General features: G+C 37.7%; 1 protein-coding gene and 1 non-coding gene across 2 annotated transcripts; both read left to right on the forward strand.

Moving 5' to 3' along the window:
* Positions 1–11944: 11944 nt before the first annotated feature.
* On the forward strand, positions 11945–12141 carry LOC114914063 (U2 spliceosomal RNA). Its single transcript, XR_003800496.1, has one exon. It is a non-coding gene; the product is annotated as a U2 spliceosomal RNA (small nuclear RNA).
* Positions 12142–17373: 5232 nt separating this feature from the next.
* Positions 17374–20712, forward strand: LOC105041928 (14-3-3-like protein). Its single transcript, XM_010918997.4, has 4 exons — positions 17374–17965; positions 18184–18306; positions 20044–20160; positions 20264–20712. The coding sequence occupies exons 1-4, from the start codon at positions 17486–17488 to the stop codon at positions 20318–20320; spliced, it is 777 nt and encodes a 258-aa protein (XP_010917299.1). The 5' UTR covers positions 17374–17485; the 3' UTR covers positions 20321–20712.
* Positions 20713–23466: the final 2754 nt, after the last annotated feature.

The raw sequence follows: 23466 nt of genomic DNA on the forward strand, positions 1-23466 counted from the left end.
GGTTTCATAATTAATGGCTTTAAATTTCATACTAGAGAATGGGAGAAATTTAGAAAAATACAGAATAGCGGTGTTATGGTGGAAGCGGATGGAAAATCCTATTATGGTGCACTTAAAGATATCTATGAGTTAGATTATTATGGAAAATTTAAAGTAGTATTGTTTAGATATGATTGGATAGACATAAACTCACCAAAGGGTTTGAAACAAGATGCAAATGGATTTACACTTGTAAATTTTTCAAGGTTGATACACACTGGTGTGTTATTGAAGGATGACCCATTCATTTTTTCATCTCAAGCTCGTCAAGTATTTTATGTACAAGACGCAAAAGATAAAGATTGATTTACTGTCATCAAAACAAAATCTAGAGACTTATATGATATGGGAAACCAAGTGGAGGATGATGACGATGACACTTATACACAATGTATGCCCTACAATTTTGTGCCAGCTGATGATTTAAATGCTACGACGACGTTGGTTAGAACAGAATTTGAAGGAAACACTACTGCTTGATTGTTACTGGTAATAATTATTTATGATGTATATATTTTGTATTAATTATTGTGTTATTTTACTCCATATATTAACTGATTCTACCTTTTATTTATATAAATGCTAGGTGACATCATGCGTCGCAGGGGACGATATGCTGGTGTGCAGTTTCAGTTTTCACAGACAGAGGTCGGTACGTCTTCTTCAGCACAGCAGCCTGAGGTCAGTTCAGCTGCACAGCATTCTGAGCCCTGTCCTTCATCATCAGCACAGCACGATCCTCCTGTTCATCAGTCAGATGATGAGATACACGTGCAGGATATATATTGTCTTTCATGTAATTTTATTTTTATTTCATTTTATGTATATTTATGATATAGTTACTTTTATGTATTTTTTGCAGACGGATCCGGGAGAGTACGCCCCAGACGCGGACCCACAGTAGTACGAGATGTGTGGCAGATGTGTGAGGACGAGAGGATTGTTGTGGAGTGCAATCAGCTAGGTCAGCCAATTAAGAAAGCTGCCTGCTTATTGACTTCATTTTTGGAGACTGTTGCTCGGAGGCCTCAGCTATGTCCGTTGGGCTATGCAAAATGGAATGACATGCTTCCAACATACAAAGTTGAGCTCCTCCGAGTTATAGAGGTAATGAATTGATGTTCATACTGTATATTAATTGTTAATCATTTATATAATTTATTTCATTTAATTTTTTTTTTATAGAGCAAGTTTGTTCTCCCTCCATCCACTCATGATTTTGTAATGAAGTCTCTCAACCGCAAATGGAAAGAATATAGAGCACAATTGAAGAAGGACTATATGAGACAGGGTATGACAGAGGAGGAGGTTGCTAGGAATTGTCCTCCTGATGTACCCCCTCATCAGTGGATGGAGTTGGTTCATTATTGGTTCTCCGAGAGGGCACAGGTATATTATCTGCTTATTATCTTTTTTTCTAAATATTTTATAAAAATATTAATTTTTATTATATATTATATATATAACAAGTTCTTTACTTTATTTTACAGACTTATTCTGCTATTGGTAGAGCTGCACGAGCAGTTCAGTCTGTTCCTCATACATCGGGGTCGAAGAGTTATGCACGACTCCGATAGGAGTTTGTATGTTCCTTAAACTTTCATAATTAACTTTTAATTTTTATGTTGAAATATTTATATAACTAATATCATTATGTATCGTGGATCATGTCTGTATCATGATACTCATATATTTTTTTAAATTATTATAACTGTTTGCTTAAAATTAAAATTATTTGTGTAGGTGGATGAGCATGGGAGGGAACCCGGACAAGTGGAGTTTTATCGGATGACTCATACTCATCAGGATGGTACTTTTGTTCGAGATGAGTCGAGAGATTTATATGTACGGCATTATTAATATTTTATTTTTTACAATGATTTAAATTTAATTTTGTTAGCTATTAATGTATAACTCTTGTTTTCAAAAAAAATACAGGAGAGGGCTACATCTCTCATTGCGGAGCATGACGACGAGTCCGCAGCATCTACGCAGTAGAGCCGTATCGAGGTCGAGGTGTTCACAGAGTTGGTGGGACCAGAGCGCTACGGTCGAGTGAGGGGTTATGAAGTAGGAGTCACCCCCACTCAGTTATCTGAGGTTAGTAGATATACGCAGCATGCTGCAGCAGATGCTCAGGATTCACACGTTCGCAGACTCGAGGCGGAGATACAGGAGATTAGACAGAGTCGTGCCGCTGAGATGGAGGAGATGCGACAGAGCCGTGCCGAGATGCAGGCCATGAGGGGATAGATTGATCGCCTTACATCTTTATTAGAGATGTATGGTCCATCTCAGGTAAATACATATTATTAAATATATATTTTTGTATTAATTTAATGATTTATATATTTTTATTTATAGATATGCAAATCATGCTTTTGATATATTTCTTGTAGGCTCCTGGCACATCATGCACCCATCGAGACAGCGGCACGTCACGTGGAGACAACGACGACCATCCACCTGCGGATTGATATTATTTTATTTTTATTGTATTCTTATATTTATTTATATTACTCTTGATTGTAATAGACGATTAGTACTTTATTTTTATTTATATAAAATAATATCTTTTGGTTTGGTTAAATTTGCTATTTAAGTTTGCTTTTGGTGTGAATGGTGGTGATTGTACAGGTGTGAATGGTGGTGATTGTACAGGTTTATGTTAGAATAATTGATATAATTTTGTACAGGAATGTATGTATTCTTTTTTTTTGTATATAAAACCTGTATTTTTTTTTTTTCTTAAAACCTTTAACGACGCTTATAAGCGTCGTTAAAATAATTTTAACGACGCTTATAAGCGTCGTTAAAGATAAAAAAACCGATGCTTCGAAAAGCATCTTGGTAGAGTGGAGGATGCGGAGTCATTAATGACGCTAAAAAGCACCGTTAAAATTGAATTTTGCGACGCTTTAAAGCGTTGTTAGAAATATGTTTAACGACGCTTATAAGCGTCGTTAAAATAAGTTTAACGACGCTTATAAGCGTCGTTATAATTTAATTTTATGATGCTTTAAAACATCGTTAAAAAATAACGACGCTTTTAAAAAGCGTCGGTGCTTTTCATCTCCACTCTTACATAGGCGACGCTTTGACGACGCTTTTTGAAGCATCGTAATGCTTAATGGCGACGCTTATTAGCATCGTAAAATAACCTTAATAGCATCGTTAATGACCATTTTCACTGTAGTGTTAGCTTCTCCGATCCTAGATTTACTTAGTGCAACAATCGGGAGGACAGAGCTAGGGTCTGAGAGCAGATCGATAGGGCCTTTACCATTGCCAGCTAGATTCAATGGTTCTCGATTACCAGCTGCACCACTTACTGAGAATTGTCTCTGACCACTATTTGATTTTGGTCACCATGGATTATATTCTCTCATATCATTGCCCCTTTCGATTCCAAAAGTTCTAATTGTCTTATTCGCGCTACTAAGATATTGTTCGAGAGGTGTGGAGGCTCTCGATTCAGGGTGGTCCTATGTACTGGATCACCCACAATTAGAATTGATAAGGTGCAGGCTGAGTAGATGGAACCATATTGAGGTGGGTGACATTTGTAGGAGATTGGATGAGATTGAGCTTCAATTGTCAAGCTCCAACTTAGGGAGGAGAGGATGGGATGGTTGTCCTCTGATGACCTTGCTAAGCTCTGGGGTAGGCTCTCCTTGCACCATTCTTTGTTGCAGCTGTAGGAGATCTTGTGGCAACAAAAATCGAAGATTTAGTGGATCAGAGAGGGTAATAGGAGCACCAAGTTCTTTCATTAGGCAATGGTCATTAGAAGGCACAAGAACTAGATCCGATCTCTGAGGGCTACTCAAGGCCAATGGATTGATAGTGAGGATGATGTCAAATAGGAGATCCCCAGCTTTTTCAGATCAAAATGGACTATAGAGCTAGGGGGTATTGGGCCCTTTTTGACCCCCCTTTGGCCCATCGGGTCTCTCCTTTGGAGAGCACTATCATGACTGCTGTAGTGTCTAGGGACGAGATCCAGAGGATGCTTTGGGCTTTAGCTGAGGATAAAGCATTCGATCCCGATGGCTTCCCTCCTCTCTTCTTTAGGCACTATTGGACCATTATCCAGAATGAGGTAGTGGAGGCAATCCGACAGTTCTTCGCCATCGCTTCAATGCCGACTTCTTGAAAACAAAAATTTATCACTCTACCGTCGAAGAGGTGGGATGCTTTGGAGTGTGGCCACTTTAAGCCCATCAGTCATAACACCCTCTATAAAGTATGTGCAAAGATCTTGGTGGATAGGATGAAGCATGTTTTATCTCATCTGATTAGTCCTGAGCAGGGGCATTTATGGGTGGCTGTGGCATCTTAGACAATATCCTGTTACCCAGAAGTTCATACATGATATGCAGAAAGTCCCAGCCTAGCATAGTCTTATGGCCATCAAGCTGAATATGGAGAGAGCCTACAACCAGATATGTTGGGACTTCTGATATTGTACCCTTATGAGCTTCGAATTCCATAGTTGCTAAATCAGTTGGATCATGGGTTGCATTCAGGCATCGCCCTTCTCCATCTTGATCAATGATACATCGATGGACTTTTTCCATTCCACTATGGGCCTTCATTAAGATTGTCCTTTGTCTCCCTATCTATTCATTATATGTGTTGATGCCCTCTCTCGTGCCTTGCAGGTTGCATCTTTGGGGCAGGAGTTGGATCCCTATATTGCAACCCTTAGGGTCCAATCGGTCTCACACTTATTATTTATAGATGATTGCCTTCTATTAGGTAAGGCCTCCGTTCAGACTGCAGCGATGTTTTGAAGGATTTTGGAGGATTATTATGCTGACTCAAGGTAGGAGATCAACCTCCTCAAATCAATAGGTATTTTAGCCATAAAACCAATGCTTGTCACAAGTAGGTGTTCAAGAGGATTCTGGGGATCACGGAGCATAATAGGGCCATGAACTACCTGGGCATCCCTATCACTGGATGGAGACTTCGGAAGACAAAGTGTATTGACATGGAAGTTTTGATCCAAGAGTGGATGGAGGGTTAGTAAAGTAGAGCTCTATCCATAATGGTAAGAGCGAGGTTGATCAGATCTGTCCTCAACTCTATTTCCATATATCTCCTATCTAACGCTATTATCTCGAAGGCTTCCTTTCAGAAGCTGGACTGACTATTTAAGAACTTTCTTTAGGGCTTGCATCTTGGCGGGCATGGCGTGCACCTTCTGATGTGCATGGTTATTTGTCAGCCAATCAGTAAAGAGATTGCTATTCAATCCTTAGAGGCGTGCTGGGAGGTCCTGATAGTTCGACATGCTGTCAGATTTCATCTTTAGCCTACCAATTTCTAGAGCACCATGATGTGAGCAAGATATGGTACTTGGACCATCAAGAAGGATATTCATGTCACTCGGTGCTGCTCCTTCATGTGGAAGGAGATCTACTCTCACACCCCAAAGTTTCTGGCCTTGATCATTTGGTGGAGGGGCAATGGGCAGTTCGTGGACATCACTAGGGATAGCTGGGTGGCCACCCTACATTTGTGCCAGTGGCCGACATTCATCAGTATGGAGGTGGGACAGTCAAGGCGGGTCCAGGATTTACTTCAGATGGGGGAGAGAGGTTGGGATAGGGAGCAGGTGGCCTGCTACTTTGGTGACCAATTGGCTCAGAGGGTACTTTTCCTGATGATACCTATCCATGGTGGTCTGGACATTAGGGTTTGGAGGACTTCATGCACCTCATGCGTGGTGGCTAAGGAGCTATATGATCTTTATAGGGGGGAGCCATCAAAGAGGCTGGATGGTGCGTGGATTTAGAGGCTTGGGGTTCATTCGAGAGTTAGCCTTTTTCTTTGAAAGGTCTTCTGGAGTCTCCTTCCCATGAGAGCCTTGTTGAGAGCTCAGGGGATAGACATTCTATCCTCTCATCCTGGGTGTGGTCTGGCTGATGAGACAATTGAGCATGACTTCTTTTTTTGCATGAGAGCAGTTGATATTTGGAGACGAGCCATTTTCCTCTAGTGTTCTAGTTCGATGAGTCAATTCAGACCTTCGTAGAGGCCCTAAGACAACACAAGGGCAGGTACCTCTAGACTTTCTGGTATTAGGGCGGTCTACATCACCTATCATATTTGGTTGGCTTGAAATAGTGGTGTGTTCGAGGCTAGATGGTAGTCATCGAGGTTCATATTGGAGCAGGCTGTCATTCAATCCATTAAGATCATTGACCATGTTGCCATCGGCTTGATCTTACTGACTCGAGACCTCTAGGACCCCCCTCGCTCCTGCAATGCCTCATCGGGTCTTTATCACATGGTAGGCCCCACCCTCAACTTGCCTCAAGGTCAACTTCGGTAATAGCATAATTGGTGGTAGTGGCGATGCGGGCTTTGTGATTTGGAGCTCTGACTCTAAGCTCATTGTTGTTGGTGGGATCCATCTCTTCGAGCCCACTATTCCTAATGTGAAGTTGCATGCAGCCTGGGAGGGCATTAGTTATGCGCAGTTGGCATTTCGGGATGATAGGCTTGTTATTGAGAGGGACTCTTCAACAATGGTGGGCTAATTGCGAAGGCAAACGTGGCTCGTCTCTGAGCACCCGCTCATTTCCAACATCAGGAGGCTTTTGGAGGGTTGCATTTATACGGATGTTAGGCACGTCTATCGAAATATGAACAATATTGCAAATTGGGTTGCCAGCTTCGTTGCTGAGCACTGTGGAGGAGCTCTATGGACAGTTGTTGCTACTTTACCCCATTCCTTTTGGGACATTCTCTTTTTGATCTTATTGATTGTATTTATACTTGTGTTATGTGAGTTCTCCACCTTATGCAAAAAAAAAAATGTTGATGCACTAATATGGAAACTTACGAAGGATGACATCTTCTCAACAAAATCCTGCTAAAGAATTTGTTGCGGCCAAGTCCCTATCGTCTGTCACCGATGATGAGCGCCTGTAAAACAACATCCTCACAGACCGGAGTTGTATTTGGTGGGGACCCTCCGATGCTTAAGTTAGAGAAAAAATTGGGGAACAGTAGATTTAAATATCGAGAGTAGCAGAGCTCTGGCCCTGGAGTTCCTTCTTGGTGCTGTTCACTTATCCTCCTTTTATAGATGATTCTGATGTAATCGTCAAGCACGTAGTCCTGCTTTTTATGACGTTAAATTATCGGACCATAATTGTAGAGTTAGTGGGTCGTTAATTCTCACTAATTATCATGACACATAGTCGATAACCGTTCATAATGGTTACAGTATGTTGAGCAAATTGACCGACTATATATTGGTAATATTAATATATCGGTAGAGCATTCGAGTGAACATCAGCTAGTAACTCTGATATACCGATGGTCTTAGATCAGAGGTTGATCAAGTCATTTGCTTGTTGATCGATAGTTGTCGACTGTTGGTCAGTCAATTATTTGTGAGTAGGTGCGATATATTTAGTCAGTCGATGTAGAGTCAGAGTCGGTGAGATACATTTAGTCGGTATTTGGTCATAGAGTCGGAGTGAGTCAGAGTCAGCCGTTGTAGAGTCAGAGTCAAGGGGCGGTTGATTTGCCCCAACAATTTTCCTCCACTCTCAAATCCAAGGTGATCCGACGTATATATCATCACGTGGTCAGTTACGTTGGACGAAGAGAGTCATCATGTGTTGAATTGAGCTTCGACTTGACTGCTAGTCTCTTTGGAGTATGAGAGTCGGCTGTTTTATCATTTCAGTGGCTGCAGAACTATCATTAAACTGTCATGTTGATGGGACAATTGTATCGGATGTCCGTATCGGATATCATTTCAGGAAGATGACTCAACATCGGATGATACGATTCTGACAAGTAGATTTCGTCTACGTATCAAAATGATATTGGGCTGGAGTTGTTCATACGGATGATGGTGAGATGGCATGATCAGAAGTAGGTGCGTCGAACCGTCGATCTACAGTCGGTCTGGATGTTGCCACATATCGTCATCTGATGAGATTTCAATTTGATTGCTTTCATCTTGACCGTTGAGAGATCCTATATATATAGGGTCGCTTTCGACCAAGTCTTTACTTTGTATTTTATCTTCATCTCTGCTGTAGAAACTCTGCCGGAAGATCGTTCCAGTGCCAGAAGACCCTCCTTCGTCTTTTTGTTTTTAGCTTTTAAGTTAAGTTTTTTGTCTTTCTTGAGGCTTTCCTTCATGCTGGGATGATCCAAGGATCGACCCCAATGAAAACAGTCGGGTGAAGGTCGATAATCGGAAAGACTTCCTCTGGTTGAAGGATATGGCAGTGCCTTTATATTGATTGCAGCAATGCACCCAAGGACAAGAGTATCGGGCACCAATATTTATCAGCATACTACCAAGAAGAGGGAAGCATCCGAAGCTGGATCTTTCCGACAGAAGAAGGATCAGACAGCTGCTTCATCTGCATTGGAGGAATCTGACTTACCATCGGCATCAGTTCTTGAGCCAGTTTTGGCGCTGTCAGCTCGGATGGTGCTCCCTGAGGTACCATTTGTTGAAGGCGGGATGGCTGAAGATTATTACTAGATTTCAGATACATTCCACTCCTGTCTTACTTGCAGCGGGTGAACGAGCTACTATTATATGCTTTATATTTTTGTCTTAGCCATGCAGCTAAGGATGCTAATGACAGTGGATAAAAAATTTGAAGCCCTTCTCTGTTCCCGTATGAGTGGGTCAGGCTGTTGATGTGGTTGGCCAGGTGAGGCAGTCGGAAAGTTGTATCCGGATCTTGACTTGAGCAGCATCATCCCTCTTACTCCCGAAGGTGGAGCTGCTGAAGAAGTCGCACCGACTGTAGACAGTACCAACAACACCAGAAGTTGTTCAAATCGTCGATGCTACACTGGAGCAAAGAGATGGAGATGACGACTGGTGATCGATGTAATTTTTTGCTTTCTTTTTGTAATCAAACTATTTTATAATCGAACTTCAGTCGAATTTTGCAATGAATGAAAAGAACTTTTTTCTAAGTCCAAACTTTTTTTTTGTATGTCTGCAATGTTATAGAGTAACCATTTAATTATCGAATCTCAATTGACGAACCGAACATTCGATAGTAGTTATAGGATCATCTGTTAGTACCATATTCATTTGATGTACTTTAAGTATTAGGATAAAAGATAATAAGCCATACCCTCCATCCGATCTTAGTCGGATTAGTACGTCAGGTTATTTGATAATCGATGGCAAGTCGAATATCCTTCGACCGATCGTAGTCAAGTCGGTATAATTCCAATGCGATCTTAATCATATTGACATAGTATTCCGCTTAGTTAAGACTAAGTCGGTATAATTGACTTTTACAGTGGAAAGTCGAAATATATTTGGTATCAAGGCATAGTCGATATTATAGCTTTTATAGTGAAAGCCAAAGTATAGTTGAAGTCGATTTTTATAATGAAAAATTGAGGTATATTCTGCACTGAGATACAGTCGATAGTTTGGCTTTTACAGTGAAAGCTAAAATATATTCTGTACCGAGATAAAGTCGATTCTCTGATTTTTACAGTGAAAGTTGAAATATAGTTGGTGTCGTGATAAAGTTGATCTTCTGACTTTTACAGTGAAAGCCAAAATATATTCTCTATGTCGGTTTTTACAGTGAAAACCAAAATATTGATGTCGATAGGAATTGACCGTCCATCACTTAATAGTTGGTCGAATTTAGTAATTCTGAATTTAGGAATTGACCGTCCCCCTACCTGGCGCGCCAATCTGTTGCGGCCAAATCTCTGTCGCCTATCGCTGGTGATGAGCAGCTGCAAAACAACGTTTTCATAGACCGAAGTTGTGTCCGACGGGGACCCTCCGATGCTTAAGTCAGAAAGAAAATTGGTGAATAGTAGATTTAAATATCGAGAGTAGCAGAGCTTTGGCTCCGAAGTCCCTTCCTGACACTGTTCACTTACCATCCTTTTATACATGATTCTGATGTAATCGTCAAGCACATGGTTCTGCTTTTATGGTGCTAAATTATTGGACCATAATTGTAGAGTTAGTGGATCGTTAATTTTCACTAATTACTGCGATATGTAGTTAATAACTGTTCGTAATGGTTACAAGTATGTTGAGCAAATTGACCGACTATATATCGGTAATATTAATATGTCAATAGAACGTTCGAGTGACCATCGGCTAGTAACTCTAATATACTGATGGTCTTAGATTGGAGGTTGATCAAGTCGTTTGCTTGTTGATCGATAGTTGCCGACTGTTGGTCGGTCAATCGTTTATAAGTAGATGCGATATGTTCAGTCGGTCGATGTAGAATCGGAGTCGGTAAAATATATTCAGTCGGTATTCGGTCATAGAGTTGGAGTCGGCCATCGTAGAGTCGGAGTCGGCTATTGTAGAGTCGGAGTCGAAGGTCGATTGATTTGTCTCAATAAAATTATTGATAAAAGAGATTTTTTTTACCCTATTTTATATATAGTAATGCGAAGAGCAGCTGTATTTGAGAAGATAAAAATCTTCCTTTCGCTTGTCTTCAAAAATAGACTGCATATAATGAAGTTCTCACCAGAAAAAGGGCTAAGCGGTAAACTTTGGAAATCCCATGTGTGATTCAAGTGTTGAAACCTCTTCACGTTTGTTAATTATGTGCTTTCCTACTGGAAGCATTTAGTACACTTTCAAACTTTAGCTCAAGTTGGTTATATGATCGTTGAATCTTCATGCACTTTAGACAACTTAAAAATGTAGGAAAATCCAATCTTTCCCGACAAGAGCTTGGGATTAACTTACCATTAATCTCCGTTGGCAGGTTTGTATCAGAGGAATTCAAGAATTTTCATAAGGAGAAGGTCCTCCATCCAAGCAGTCCTTTTTTGATATGAATCCATCAAAGCAGTCCTTTTTTGATATGAATCCATCAAAGCAGTCCTTATCTTATCTTGATACTTGTAAACTTTGGAGAAAATTTTTTTTTGGTAATAAGACTTTGGAGAAAAATTTGAACAGCAACAGAAACATCTCACCCTCTTCGGCTCCTCTATTTTGATGCTATGGTCTACATGGTACTCTCGTTATCCTCCTTTTTCCCATTTAGGCAGTCTTTCCACCTTTTTTATAAAGCGGGGGAAGCTTTTCCTTCCTCCATTTCCCATTAGAAAAAGATGGCCCTAGGCTGGCATGGGACCCAACGGACATATGAAGCCTAATAATACAACTTAAGACTTTTTATAAAGGTGAGACAAGTCATATTAAATATTTTCATATTTAATAGTCAATAATTGTAATGGTATTTTTCAAACATGATGCCCATTTGGAAAGATGATGTAATTTTTGTTTTGAAGTTGGTGAGCTTAGACCAATCGTGCACAAGCAAGGATGGGCATGAATGTCAAAGAAAAGGAATTGGTATAAAATCCCGAGATTTGATACGAATAATGAATGCAATATGATAGGAATATATGAACGCAATGTATTTTTTGATACACATCTGAATAAATTATTAAACTTTCTCATGTAAATTATATCTCCACAACTTCACTATCAAAGAGATAAACGATCGACATGTATGTTCGGTGTGTCATCACTGTTAACCGTTGCATCAGTTTGCTACAAGTTTGGTAAAACAATAAGCCCTTCATGTAATCCCGAAGATTAGAAAAAAAAATTGTCACATTAAATTTTATTTTCTTTTCTCTCCCATATACGATCCTGTTATAATGGCTCAATCCATTGCCTTAAATACAAATATTTTCCTTAAAAAAAAAAACACACTCACGCCTTTGCCGGTGACAACGGATTTTTGATCGCCAAACCACGAAGGGTGACCAATAAAAAAATTGAAAGAGGTGAATCCATCAAACCCTTTCTATTTAGTCCCATATCGGCTAAATGCGACGTGTGGGTAAAGAGCTCCTAGCATAAAAAGAGGCAGGAGCAGCAAATTGAAGTATACCTTTCTCGGCCTTTTGGCTAAGATCAAGTGTAGTATCTGTTCTTATCAGTTTAATATCTGATACGTGGGTCATTGACCCATCATGATATTAAATTAATTTTTTGTGGGGGAGGGCCAGCTACGGTGGCTTGCCACTGGGGCTCTCGCGCGTCGCCCATGCGTTGCACTACTGCACGGGTGTGGCACACCCCAACCAAGTCTGAATTGCAAATGTTGCCGACTTTATTGGACTGGGCCTAATTTTCTTGCGGTTCTTAATTGTTGATTAAATTTCAGAGAACCTGTTTGTCTTTCGACGGTCGAAACTACATTTGCCTCTCAAAAACATAGGTAGGCATTTGCCTGCCTTGGATTTTTTTTTAGCTTTTGATCGTATTTGCTGCTAAGTCTCATTTCAGCAAGATCCGTGTGATTGTTTGGTGTTTACCAAGGTTGTTTACAATTATAATGATTATGTCATGTGATGAAACAACACAGTGTGATTTATGGTTGGATATAAATATGCTATGATGTGATGCAATGATTCTGATTGAATGCAATTTGATGATGAGTTCAGATGGAAATTAGTCCGTCAAAATACCAAAAGTCACATTAATAAAGTGAAATTTTAATCACTTGCTATCGGGTCTGTAAAAGTAGAACCCCAAAATTACTGAGGCTCCAAGCAACTCTAAGTTTATTTAAACTAAAGTGACAAAAAATGACTTTGGCTCCCAATCGAGCTTTTCGAGTGATGATAGGTTAATGGCCTTGGATAGGTAGATTATATTATTATCGAATATCCTATCATAATAATAATTACTAATAATATTATCATAAAATATTATGATTTTGAAATATAATAATTATTTTATTATATGTTATATATTATTTATTATAATAATCAATAATTATTTTTAAAATATTATTTAATTATTTTTATTTTATTAATTACTATACTTATTTAATAATTAATTATTGATGATATCATTATATTATATTATTATACATCGTTATATTTTTAAAATAAAATAAAATATTTTATTATGATATTATATTGTAAAAACACTATATTATAATTATTATACTCTTATTGCTTAGTAGAATATTAATAATAAATTATTATATTAAAACATTGTTTCTATTACTTAAACATTGAGAAATCACTAATAATTAAATAATATATTTTATTTAGTAGTATTATTCATGCTTGATATAATTTTGACTACTAGATATCAATAAAATAATAGCAATAATATAACAACATTATTTACTCAATATATGCTGGAAGCGATTTTTTTATCTTTAAATCAAATATTCACAAGGGTAAAAGTGTATTTTAGCAATTTTCGGTTTCTCAACCAGCCAAAAATTTAACGACCAAAAAAAAAACCAAAAATTTACGTTTGCATAACCAAATACTCCCTTGGTGTCAGTCATAATAAGCATCATGGGATCTTTAAAATAAATGCCCTCGTAGATCATACAAGCCTTTTGAGGAATTGGTTAACTCCCTTGATTGAAGTGATTACGATAATCATCATACAATGACAAAGCTTTTGAGGCAGGATCCTTCATTCTATAAATCGGCTCACCGGCCACTTTCACCAAGCTTTTGAGTCATACTTTCTTGACCCTGTAAGCCACCATTTCAGAAAATCACATGAAATTGAGAAATTCCATGGAAGGAGTGTTCTCGTACACCCATGTATCATATGAGTTTGTTAGAGACCAAATCACATCCTCCTGCGACAAACCATTAGACTAAGCTGCAAGGTCTACAAAATAGGGAGGCTAGGCGGTGCATTAGCATTCACCTTGGACCACGTTTCCCCTAGACCTTTATTGGGAAGGCTCTAAGCATTCAATAGGTAATCAAAATGCCAGGACGTATAGACAATGCGTGCACAAGATAAAGCCCCACAACTTCTTATCTTTTATTTTATTTTATTTTTTGGTAAACTTCTTATTCTTTATTTGCTGTCCGGTCTCTGCTGGTGTTATTAACTTTATCTAGAAATTCGTATGGTTACTCTCTTTTTGCATGGGTATATTTTCCTTGTCCTTGTATCTTTTCTTGATATCCAAATTATGTTATTTTTCGACTTATTCATCTTGAGTTTGGATTTATCATTCACAATTTACTCTTTCTTAGCAAAATAAGTTTGCAAAACTTACTATTAAAAAGTTCTCTTCTAATGTTTGTATACGAATGTCAACTATTAAATTATAGATATTTATTGATATTGAGTCTAATTTTTTGAAATATATGAGATAAAGGAAAGGAGAGTAGTTTCCACGAGAGCTAAAGAGATAAGGTTGCTGTATTTGAAAATTTTCTAGGTAACTCTTCACATTTGCTTATGTTTTGATATATATTGAATCATAGAACCGATTTTATGAGTATTGACTTGTATTTTCTCCTAATTCAATAAATTAGATAAATATGACTGAAACTATTGCAAGAGTTTAGTAAACTTGCTAACATACACAGTGCCTATAGAATTTTAATTCGGGTTGTACCTCCTTTTGGCCCCAAATAGAGATCGGGGGTTTAATCCCGAGTGACAACAAACCTATTTCAATTCTTGATCAGTAAATCTTCTACTTCGCAAGTAGTGACTTGCTCTGTCCAAGGGTTTAGCCTCCGGATTTGATAGTATTGGCGGGCATAAACTAGCAGGCAGGGTTAACACATTCTGGTGTAAAAAATAAGAAAAAAATTATAAAAAAATGCAGAAAGTGAGCTTGATGACCGGCATGCTTCTTTCTATCGGAGATAATTCATAAAATATATATATATATATATATATATATATATATAACTCAATTTTTTTAAAAAAATTATAAAATAAAATAACATAAATTTTTGAATACTTATACTATACAATGAGTAAGGTGACTTAATCTTACTTAATGTGAATAGCTTTCATCTAAAGGAAACGATGTGAATCAGATCTTAAACTATATTTTTTTATCCAAACTTTAACTGCCACGCATATAGTACATAATTTCTTTATCGTCAGTCTATGCATTAGTGGTTCTGTAATGTATCTTATTTTTTCATGAAAGTTACTGGAGGTAACCCAAATCTCATTTTTTAATAATTGATGAATAACATCCTGTAATAAAAAATATCTTCTATTTTTTTATTTATTCTAATGATATAGCTGAAAATTATAGGACATAGTCAATACACTAAGTTCTGGTATACCTCAGAAATTATGGGGGGAGATTTTTTTTATCAATATACCTTATAAAAAGTTTAAATAGGACTAAGATCTTAGAGTCATCGAGGGAATGATGTTTTGCCCATAATGGACCTTCCAAGAGTGGAAACTCAACCTCTATGATAAGAGATCCTTTGAAGGAGATTCAATGTGGTAATAACAAGTTAATTATTGGTCAGAAAGTACATGTGGTTTATTTGATATAGTCGTCATGGACTCTTTTCTATTCCTATGATGATTAGTACTCTTATGTAGTGGTTGGAAAGAGCTTATTTTCGAATGAGATTGGAGAGGTGTTACTCGAAATATGATATTACACACATCCTTGCAGGGACTCATCTATATAAAAATATTTGTATATGGCCATGGGTATGAGATTTAGGTTATTTCTAATAATTCTCGCAAAAAAATAAGATACATATGCAAAGCTACTAATATATAAACTAGTGATGAAGAAACTCTGTACTATGTATGTGATAGTTGAAGTCCGAATTCAAAAAATATAGTTCAAGACCTGATTCACTCCATTTTTTTCAAATGCAAACTATTGATACTAAGTAAGGTTAAGTAATATTACCCATTATATAGTATAAGCATTTAGAAATTTATGCTATTTTATTTTATAATTTTTGAAAAATTTTGAGTTTTATGGGAGATTATTGAATAGAATTCAAAAAAAAAAAACTCAAAATTTTCCTAAAATTCTCCGCCAAGCATTTTAATCTTATTTTTTAATTTTATCGTTAAATACTTTAATCTTTGATTATCATGATTTTAATTTCTAACAGTTGGCTCCTAATTATCAATGGTTATATACATTTGATCTCGTTTTTATTTTCTGACTGTCGAGCTTTTTATTAAAAATTTTAATAGATCAATAAAAATCCAAATAGCCATAAATGGTTATAAACGATTATATTGATTAGCCATAAAAAGATCTTCTTGCGACTTAAGTGAGTTATCCAAAAACCTTTCTTTCTTTTTCTTTCTAAATTTTATTTTTTTATTATAATATTTTTTTTTTGAATATTGAAAGAATCTTTATCAACTTCCTCCGGACGGAAAATATTTATCCTATCTTGAGATGATATTTTTAAATACTTATCCGCATGAGGGACAGAAATATGCACGGTATCCAATAGGCTTTTATTTTTTTTTCATTTTGATTTACTATCATTCACAATTTTTTTATAATAAAATTTTATTATTTTTATTTAACTTTTAAATTGTAACAGTAATTCTTGGAGCCTAGTTCCAACGCTCCCTACTTTGTCCGCCCGCCTCCTGCCTCTCCGTCCTGCGGAGGATCTCCACAGAATCACAGTTTCTTGGCTGTCAACTAAGCGTTAAACGGCAAAAAAATTCTGGACCATTCGATCCAATAATGGACGGATCTACAGGACATTAAGCCGTTAAAAAGATTCTCCCCTTTCTCACGGTGCAACTCCATCGAACGGGGTCCACAAGATGGACCTTTCTGATTGATTAGACCCATAATCCTGAACAGTGACCGGGGGTTGCCTAGTGTGAGTCTCCATAAACTCGATCATGCGTTCGATGGCTTTTCGATCGAGAGCTAATAACCATCTGTTCAGGATCCAAGGGATTTCAATAACATAATTTTTCTTTGGGGTGTTCGTGTTATGCGAAAATATTTTTTTATGGAGACCTTTACCTTATTGGCAAGGTCAAAAGTGCATAAAATCCAAGCACTTTGGCTAAAGTTTTTCTACCAATAATCAATAAAAAAATAACATTCAGAAAAGAGAGAAAGATACTGAACGGCGGAGAATACCTGTACCAAGACTAAGAAACATCCTTTTCCCCCTACCACAGATATAAATAAGCATCCAATTTAATATGGGTCCCACCACAAGTCACAAGATCATTAGCAGAAACAGCTGTTTTTAAATCTGGCCTCGAACGCCTAGCTCCTCCCATCCGGACGGCCCCAGATGGCCCGCATATACTTAACATCGAAACATCCGCATACAAATTTCCTTTAGCTGCGCTGCCATAAATGAACAGACGAGATTTTCCATACTTGTGTAATCAACGGCAGATCCAACGCCTAGAATCCCCATAACAACCCCTCGTTCAGCTTCTCCTCTTCTTGCGGCTGACCCCAGTTTATTTGATTTCTAATAACTATAATAAAATTCAAAAAAAAAAGAAACGAAAAAGTTTCTCCTCTATAAAGCCGCCTCCGTTGGTCGTTTCCTCTTCTTTCTTCCGCTTTCTTGCCGTCCTTTGCGTCTTCTTTCTTTCTATTTCCCTGTCTTCTTTCTTTCTATTTCCCTGTTCTTCTTCTCCGATCGGTCGGCGGCGATGGCAGGAGCGAGGGAGGAGAACGTGTACATGGCGAAGCTTGCCGAGCAGGCGGAGCGGTACGAGGAGATGGTGGAGTTCATGGAGAAGGTGACTTCGGCGGCTGTGGAGGGAGAGGAGCTCACCGTGGAGGAGCGTAATCTCCTCTCGGTGGCCTACAAGAACGTCATCGGCGCCCGCCGGGCCTCGTGGCGGATCGTGTCGTCGATCGAGCAGAAGGAGGAGAGCCGCGGCAACGAGGACCACGTCGCGGCCATCCGCGACTACCGTGCCAAGATCGAGGCCGAGCTCACTAACATATGCGCTGGGATTCTCAAGCTTTTGGACGCAAGCCTTATCCCCTCCGCCTCCTCCGCCGAGTCCAAGGTGTTCTACCACAAGATGAAGGGCGACTACCACCGCTACCTCGCCGAGTTCAAGACCGGCTCCGAAAGGAAGGACGCCGCGGAGAGTACTCTCGCTGCCTACAAGTCTGCCCAGGTCTCCAGTCTTTCTCTGGCTCTCTCCTCTCGTCGATTTAGGGCTCCGATCCGATCTGGTGATCCGATCCGCTTGCTAGGATTAGGGTTTCGGAACTGTGTCGAAGATCCACTTCTTTAATCTCAAGCATTGCTAGGGTTAGGTTATTGATTTGATTTCTTTGGATATGGACGGTGGTGATGATTTGTTGGGGTGATCCTTTTGATGTGATGTGATAGGATATTGCGGTGGCGGAGCTGGCACCGACGCACCCGATCCGGTTGGGGCTGTCCCTCAACTTCTCGGTGTTTTACTACGAGATCTTGAACTCGCCGGACCGGGCATGCACTCTCGCGAAGCAGGTGATCTTAGATTTTTTTTTTTTTGGTAAAGGGGATGAATTAAATTAAACTAAACGTGAATGGATACATCCGTGGGAATCGGAAAATAAAATATTTAAAAATTTAACTGAAAGATCAGTCGAAGAAGTCAAAAGATCTTAGAACTTTTAATTTCTTGCATTTTGAATTTTTTCTTTTAGATTAATTTTTGACTTCCAATATACCTTTCATATATAGAAATTCGATTCATATTTTTGATCCACAATTTGCCAATCAATGATACACATTTGTGAAAATAGCTAAATGTCCTGTGTCCACGTTGTTCCCTCATTCTGTTCTAATTATTAGATATAAACATTTGTGCATGATGTGATGAATGACAAATATTGAGCGATGCTGTTCCTGGATTCTACTCCTTTGAAATGGCAGTGGACTTATGTGATGTGATTTGATGCCGATGTATGTTTTTAAATGATGCATGTGACAAATGTGAATGCATGTGCTTACTTAAGGTGGGTAGGAATGCACTAAATTAAATAAATGATGGGTGGCAAGATAGTCTTTTATCTGAGCTCATCAAGCTCATGTCTATATGTATACTTGGTTTGGTAGATGTTAAAATGTCGATTATTGTTATAAAAATTCCCCCTTTTTTCAATCTTTCACGTTTCACTTCTGACTTTCAGCATATATGATATCATTGTTTTGGTTTTTGTTTTTGTTTCTTTGACTCTGCTGTGTTTTGCTTAGAGGGCAATTTCCTTCTTTAAGAAATAGAGCAATTTCTTTTTAACCGCGGTATATCTGTTTTAGTTGTTGTGGCAAGCTTGAATGAAATTGGCACCTTATGTTCTTTGATGGGCTATAATAGTCGATAATTCTATTGGGTTGGAAGCTAATAAGTTTCTTAGCAACTAACATTTTTGGTCTTACTCTTTTTATATTTAGGGGAATCTCCTTTATTTGTATTTGGGTTCGAATTTTGAAGATGTTGCTCTTTTCATAGAAGTTGATTTCTTTATTTAGTGCTTCCATTCAAATATTGGAGGACCCCTTGTTTTGGATTTTTATTTCTTTCACAACTGCATTTATAGTTAGGATATTTTCTTTTTCTTTTGTGGTTAATCAGAGGTACAGTGCCACTCTTCTTATTGTGTTTATCCAATGCTAAATAACTCCATCAGCATGTCATCTGAATGCCTGCAATAAAAAGTTTGTTTGAATATGTACTATAAAATTGGGCATATAGCATATGTTATTGCATTAGTCAAGTACTTCAGAATAATTATGTTAAACAATCTGACATCGATACAATCTGATCCTCTGAGAATCAGATGTCTTTCATGTTATTTGAATGCTGGTATTATTTGATTTAAGGGGGGTTGCTTTCCCCCCCGCCCCCCCCCCCCCCCCCCCCCCCCCTCTCTCTCTCTCTTCCAAAACTCTTTTCTTAGGGTTATACTTAAATTTTGAAACATTTTATTCTACTAATTCATTTGAGACAAGCTTTAATTGACGTTTGTGGTTTATGGCGACTTCATAAAATTTTGTTGGTCCCTTCAGGTTAAAGTTCCAGTATTATTTTCCCTTTTTTGGTCGAGCTTTTTCTTCCATCTGAAATAAATGTAAAGGATCATTTAAGCCTGGGTTTTCTTCATCCTGTGCTATCAAGCTTTTCCATAGATCCTTGAATGGGAATTTCATGGAGTCTTGTTGTGTTATCAAGATATAATCTTACCTTTCAATTGGTGCTGTTAGGCATTTGATGAAGCAATTGCAGAGCTGGATACGCTTGGTGAGGAATCGTACAAAGATAGCACCCTGATCATGCAGCTCCTCCGAGATAATCTTACCTTGTGGACTTCAGACATGCAGGTCTTTGAAAGTTCAAAATAAGTAGCTTATATTTTTGTCTTCAATGTGTGATCGCATTCACTTCAAGTGTCCAATTCAATTAATTAATATTTATTATTTCCAGGATGATGGGGCAGATGAGATCAAAGAAGCACCCAAGCATGAGGATGAACAGCAGTAGCTGCTATTATATTGGTTCCTCATAGCCGATCAGGGGTCCTGCTGATTTGCGCCACTAGAGATAGATAATTTCCTGTTCTCAGCCGGCCGCATGATGTCTTGGCATTCCTTTTCTCACCTGTCTACTGCCCCGTGAAAGTTTCAAGAAGCATTCTGTTTGTGTTTTGGGTTTTTCTTTCTTTGTTTTTCCTTTTATATTTAATCTTTTTATTTTACCTGCTCCTTTTATCATTATTAGGTGTGCTGCTGTTGTGCTTGAATTTGAAAATGCCAGACTCTGATATCCTTGCCGTCAAAGTCCCCCTTTTTTATGGCGTACAATGACTTTCCTGGATGATATGTAATGACAGGCTTCATCTCATGTTATTTAAAGAAGTAGCTTATATACAATTATGTGCTGGCTTTTGCTATTCGGTATAGTATTATGCATGGTGAGCTTGTTCAAAGGGAAACGCCGACAGGCTCCCTGGTATCCGGTTTATTTGTTGAAAATTGCGAACGTTCTTAAATGGACCATTGCTCACTCGGATAAAGTAATCCTTTATATACCGTTAGTGGTGTAAAAAAATCTGACGTAGAGTACACCATCTCATCCGATTGTTCTATATAATCATTATTTTTAATATATATTTAATATTTTATAAGATAATTTTTGTATGATAAAAATATTTTTAACTCGAATGTCGTATTTTGATTTTAGATGTCATAATATTATTTTATATGTCATAATTTTTTTAAAAAAATAAAAATATTTTCGTCATTTAAAATTTTTATGATAAAAATATATTTATATTTTATAAAAAATTATGATATTCGATGTCATATTTTATTTCGGATGTCATAAGGGAAAGATATTTTTGTTCAACTATTTTTTAATACATATTTAATTTTTGTAGATTAATTTTTTTATTTAAAAATTTTAAATATTGAAATATCTCAATTGTTATAGAAAAATTATGGCATCCGACGTGAATATTATGATATTTTGGTATTATAATTTTTTTACAAAAGATAAAAATATTTTTATTATATAAAATTTTTAAATAAAAATAATTAATAAATATTAAATATATATTAAAAAATAAAAATTATTTGAATATATCGGATGAGATGCATTTTCACTCGGATGTGATGGGAAAGGCGCAGTTATTGTTTGACCTGGTGCGACTGCAACGGGCCCTGGTACCACCCTCGATCAAACGTAACCTCCCAACGGAGAGTAAAAGAGGTCCATTCTCCCAAAGAGTTGGACCATCATGCTATCGTGAGGGACTGTTTGGTTTCACAGAAATGTTTAATAAAATAATAAATAATTTCTTTTCATGAAAAGAAAACTTTTGGAAGATTAGTTATAAGATCGTTCAAGTTTACTAGTTTTCTATATCTAAATAAACAATCAGAAAATTAGATTATTCAAGAAAAAACAAGTTTTTTTTTTTTAAATTTTTTCGCCACCTCGCTTTTGTGTTTTCGACTTTTATTTGGGAGGAATTGGAGCGATCGGTGGTTTTCCTCGGCCTATAAGGAAAAAAGAATTATCTGCAGAAATCATTTGTTAAAACATAATTTTTTTTGGCAGTGTGAACTCCACCTTTTTACCAAAATTTATTAATGAAGCACCATGTGCTTATGTTTGTCTGGCAAGGTGGCTTTTCTTCAAAAGTCATGACGCGAGTTCTCACCAACTCTTATAATGCCTTGTTAAATAAGACGATGATTAATGCAACATGGATGGAGTGGCAGGGCCTCATGGAAACTTGAAGGGGACATGACCGCAATGGACCAAAATTATTGTGAGCGCTGCATTCACGATCACACTGATACATGCCACCAATCACCATCACTGAGACGAGCAGTCTCCTAATTGAAAGGTTCAATGGCAACATGAACTGGGGAGGCAACGGTAGAATGTCCGTTGCCAAGGTATCCATATGCCCTTTGAGTTGATTGCACTTCCCTCTAATACAATGCAATTGGTTTCCATTCTGTTCGGACGGTATATACGACTTCGCCGTGGGAAAAAGAAGGGGCCAAGACACTGGACGAGCTGAAGGAAAAGCTCAGGGGATAAACTAAAGCAAGTAAAGCGGAACTGGGGATCATGAAAGCTGCAAATATTGGCCAATTTAAACATGTTGCGGAACAATACCATCTTAATAGAAGTCTTATTTTATGCATATTTCTTTCTCTGGTAGCTGGTACAATATGTAGCTGAAATACTTATGCTGCCAGTGTTACTTGTTCTCCAGTTTCCTAGTGGCTGCACTGGAGACCTTGGTTGGTTGATGGTATTGGCGGATGGTCATGGTAGAGAGGGTTGCTTCTGTTATTTAACACAAAAGTGGCCCTTAATATCACCTTGAACCGAAAGCAAAGACAAGGTCAGTAATAGTTTTGAGTTGGGAGATGTAAAAACGCACTAGAAACACTCGATAAGTAATATGGTAGGCAATATGGATTAGGAGATGTTCGATTCTAAAAGTTTCGCCCGGATGCCCAATCTTTTAATTGCATTATATTCTGCCATACATAATGCATGAATGAACATTAACTTTGACATTCTGTGTCCTGAAATGAAAAAGGTCATTTTAAGTTAAGGAGCTGCACCAAAAAAGAAAAAAAAAAAAAAAAAGAAAGAGAGAGAGAGAGGAGAAGAAGAAGAAGAAGAAACAAACACACACGAGAAGCGCTAGATAACTATCACAATTAAGTAAGATGGATTGCGAGATGTTTTACCATAAAGTTTCACGGAAATGTCCAACCCTCCAGCTATACTAAATTTCTTCTTGCAGATTATTCAGTTAATAGATGAACATCAATGCCGAAGATCATGCCCTTCAACTTCAGCCAATATGCAGAAAATGTGGAATAAATAAAAATGACTTGTGGTTAGATTTTTGAATCTAATGTAAAATATTACAAAGAAAGTGGAAAAAAAAAAAAAAAGGGAGATCATGCATGCGACACTTAAACTGGCTCTTCCCTTGATTACCCATTATTGACATCAACTGCCGACACTAAAACATGAATAACATGATAGCATCGGCGGTCAAGCGGTGCCACCGGGTAAAGTTTTCGGGTTGGCCGCAATACTCGTCAAAGTGAAGACAAGCCAAGTTGGCCGACATCTCTTTTTTTATAATTTTT

Source organism: Elaeis guineensis, chromosome 3 (assembly GCF_000442705.2).
Source record: "Elaeis guineensis isolate ETL-2024a chromosome 3, EG11, whole genome shotgun sequence".
In the NCBI taxonomy this organism is placed as follows: Eukaryota; Viridiplantae; Streptophyta; class Magnoliopsida; order Arecales; family Arecaceae; genus Elaeis; species Elaeis guineensis.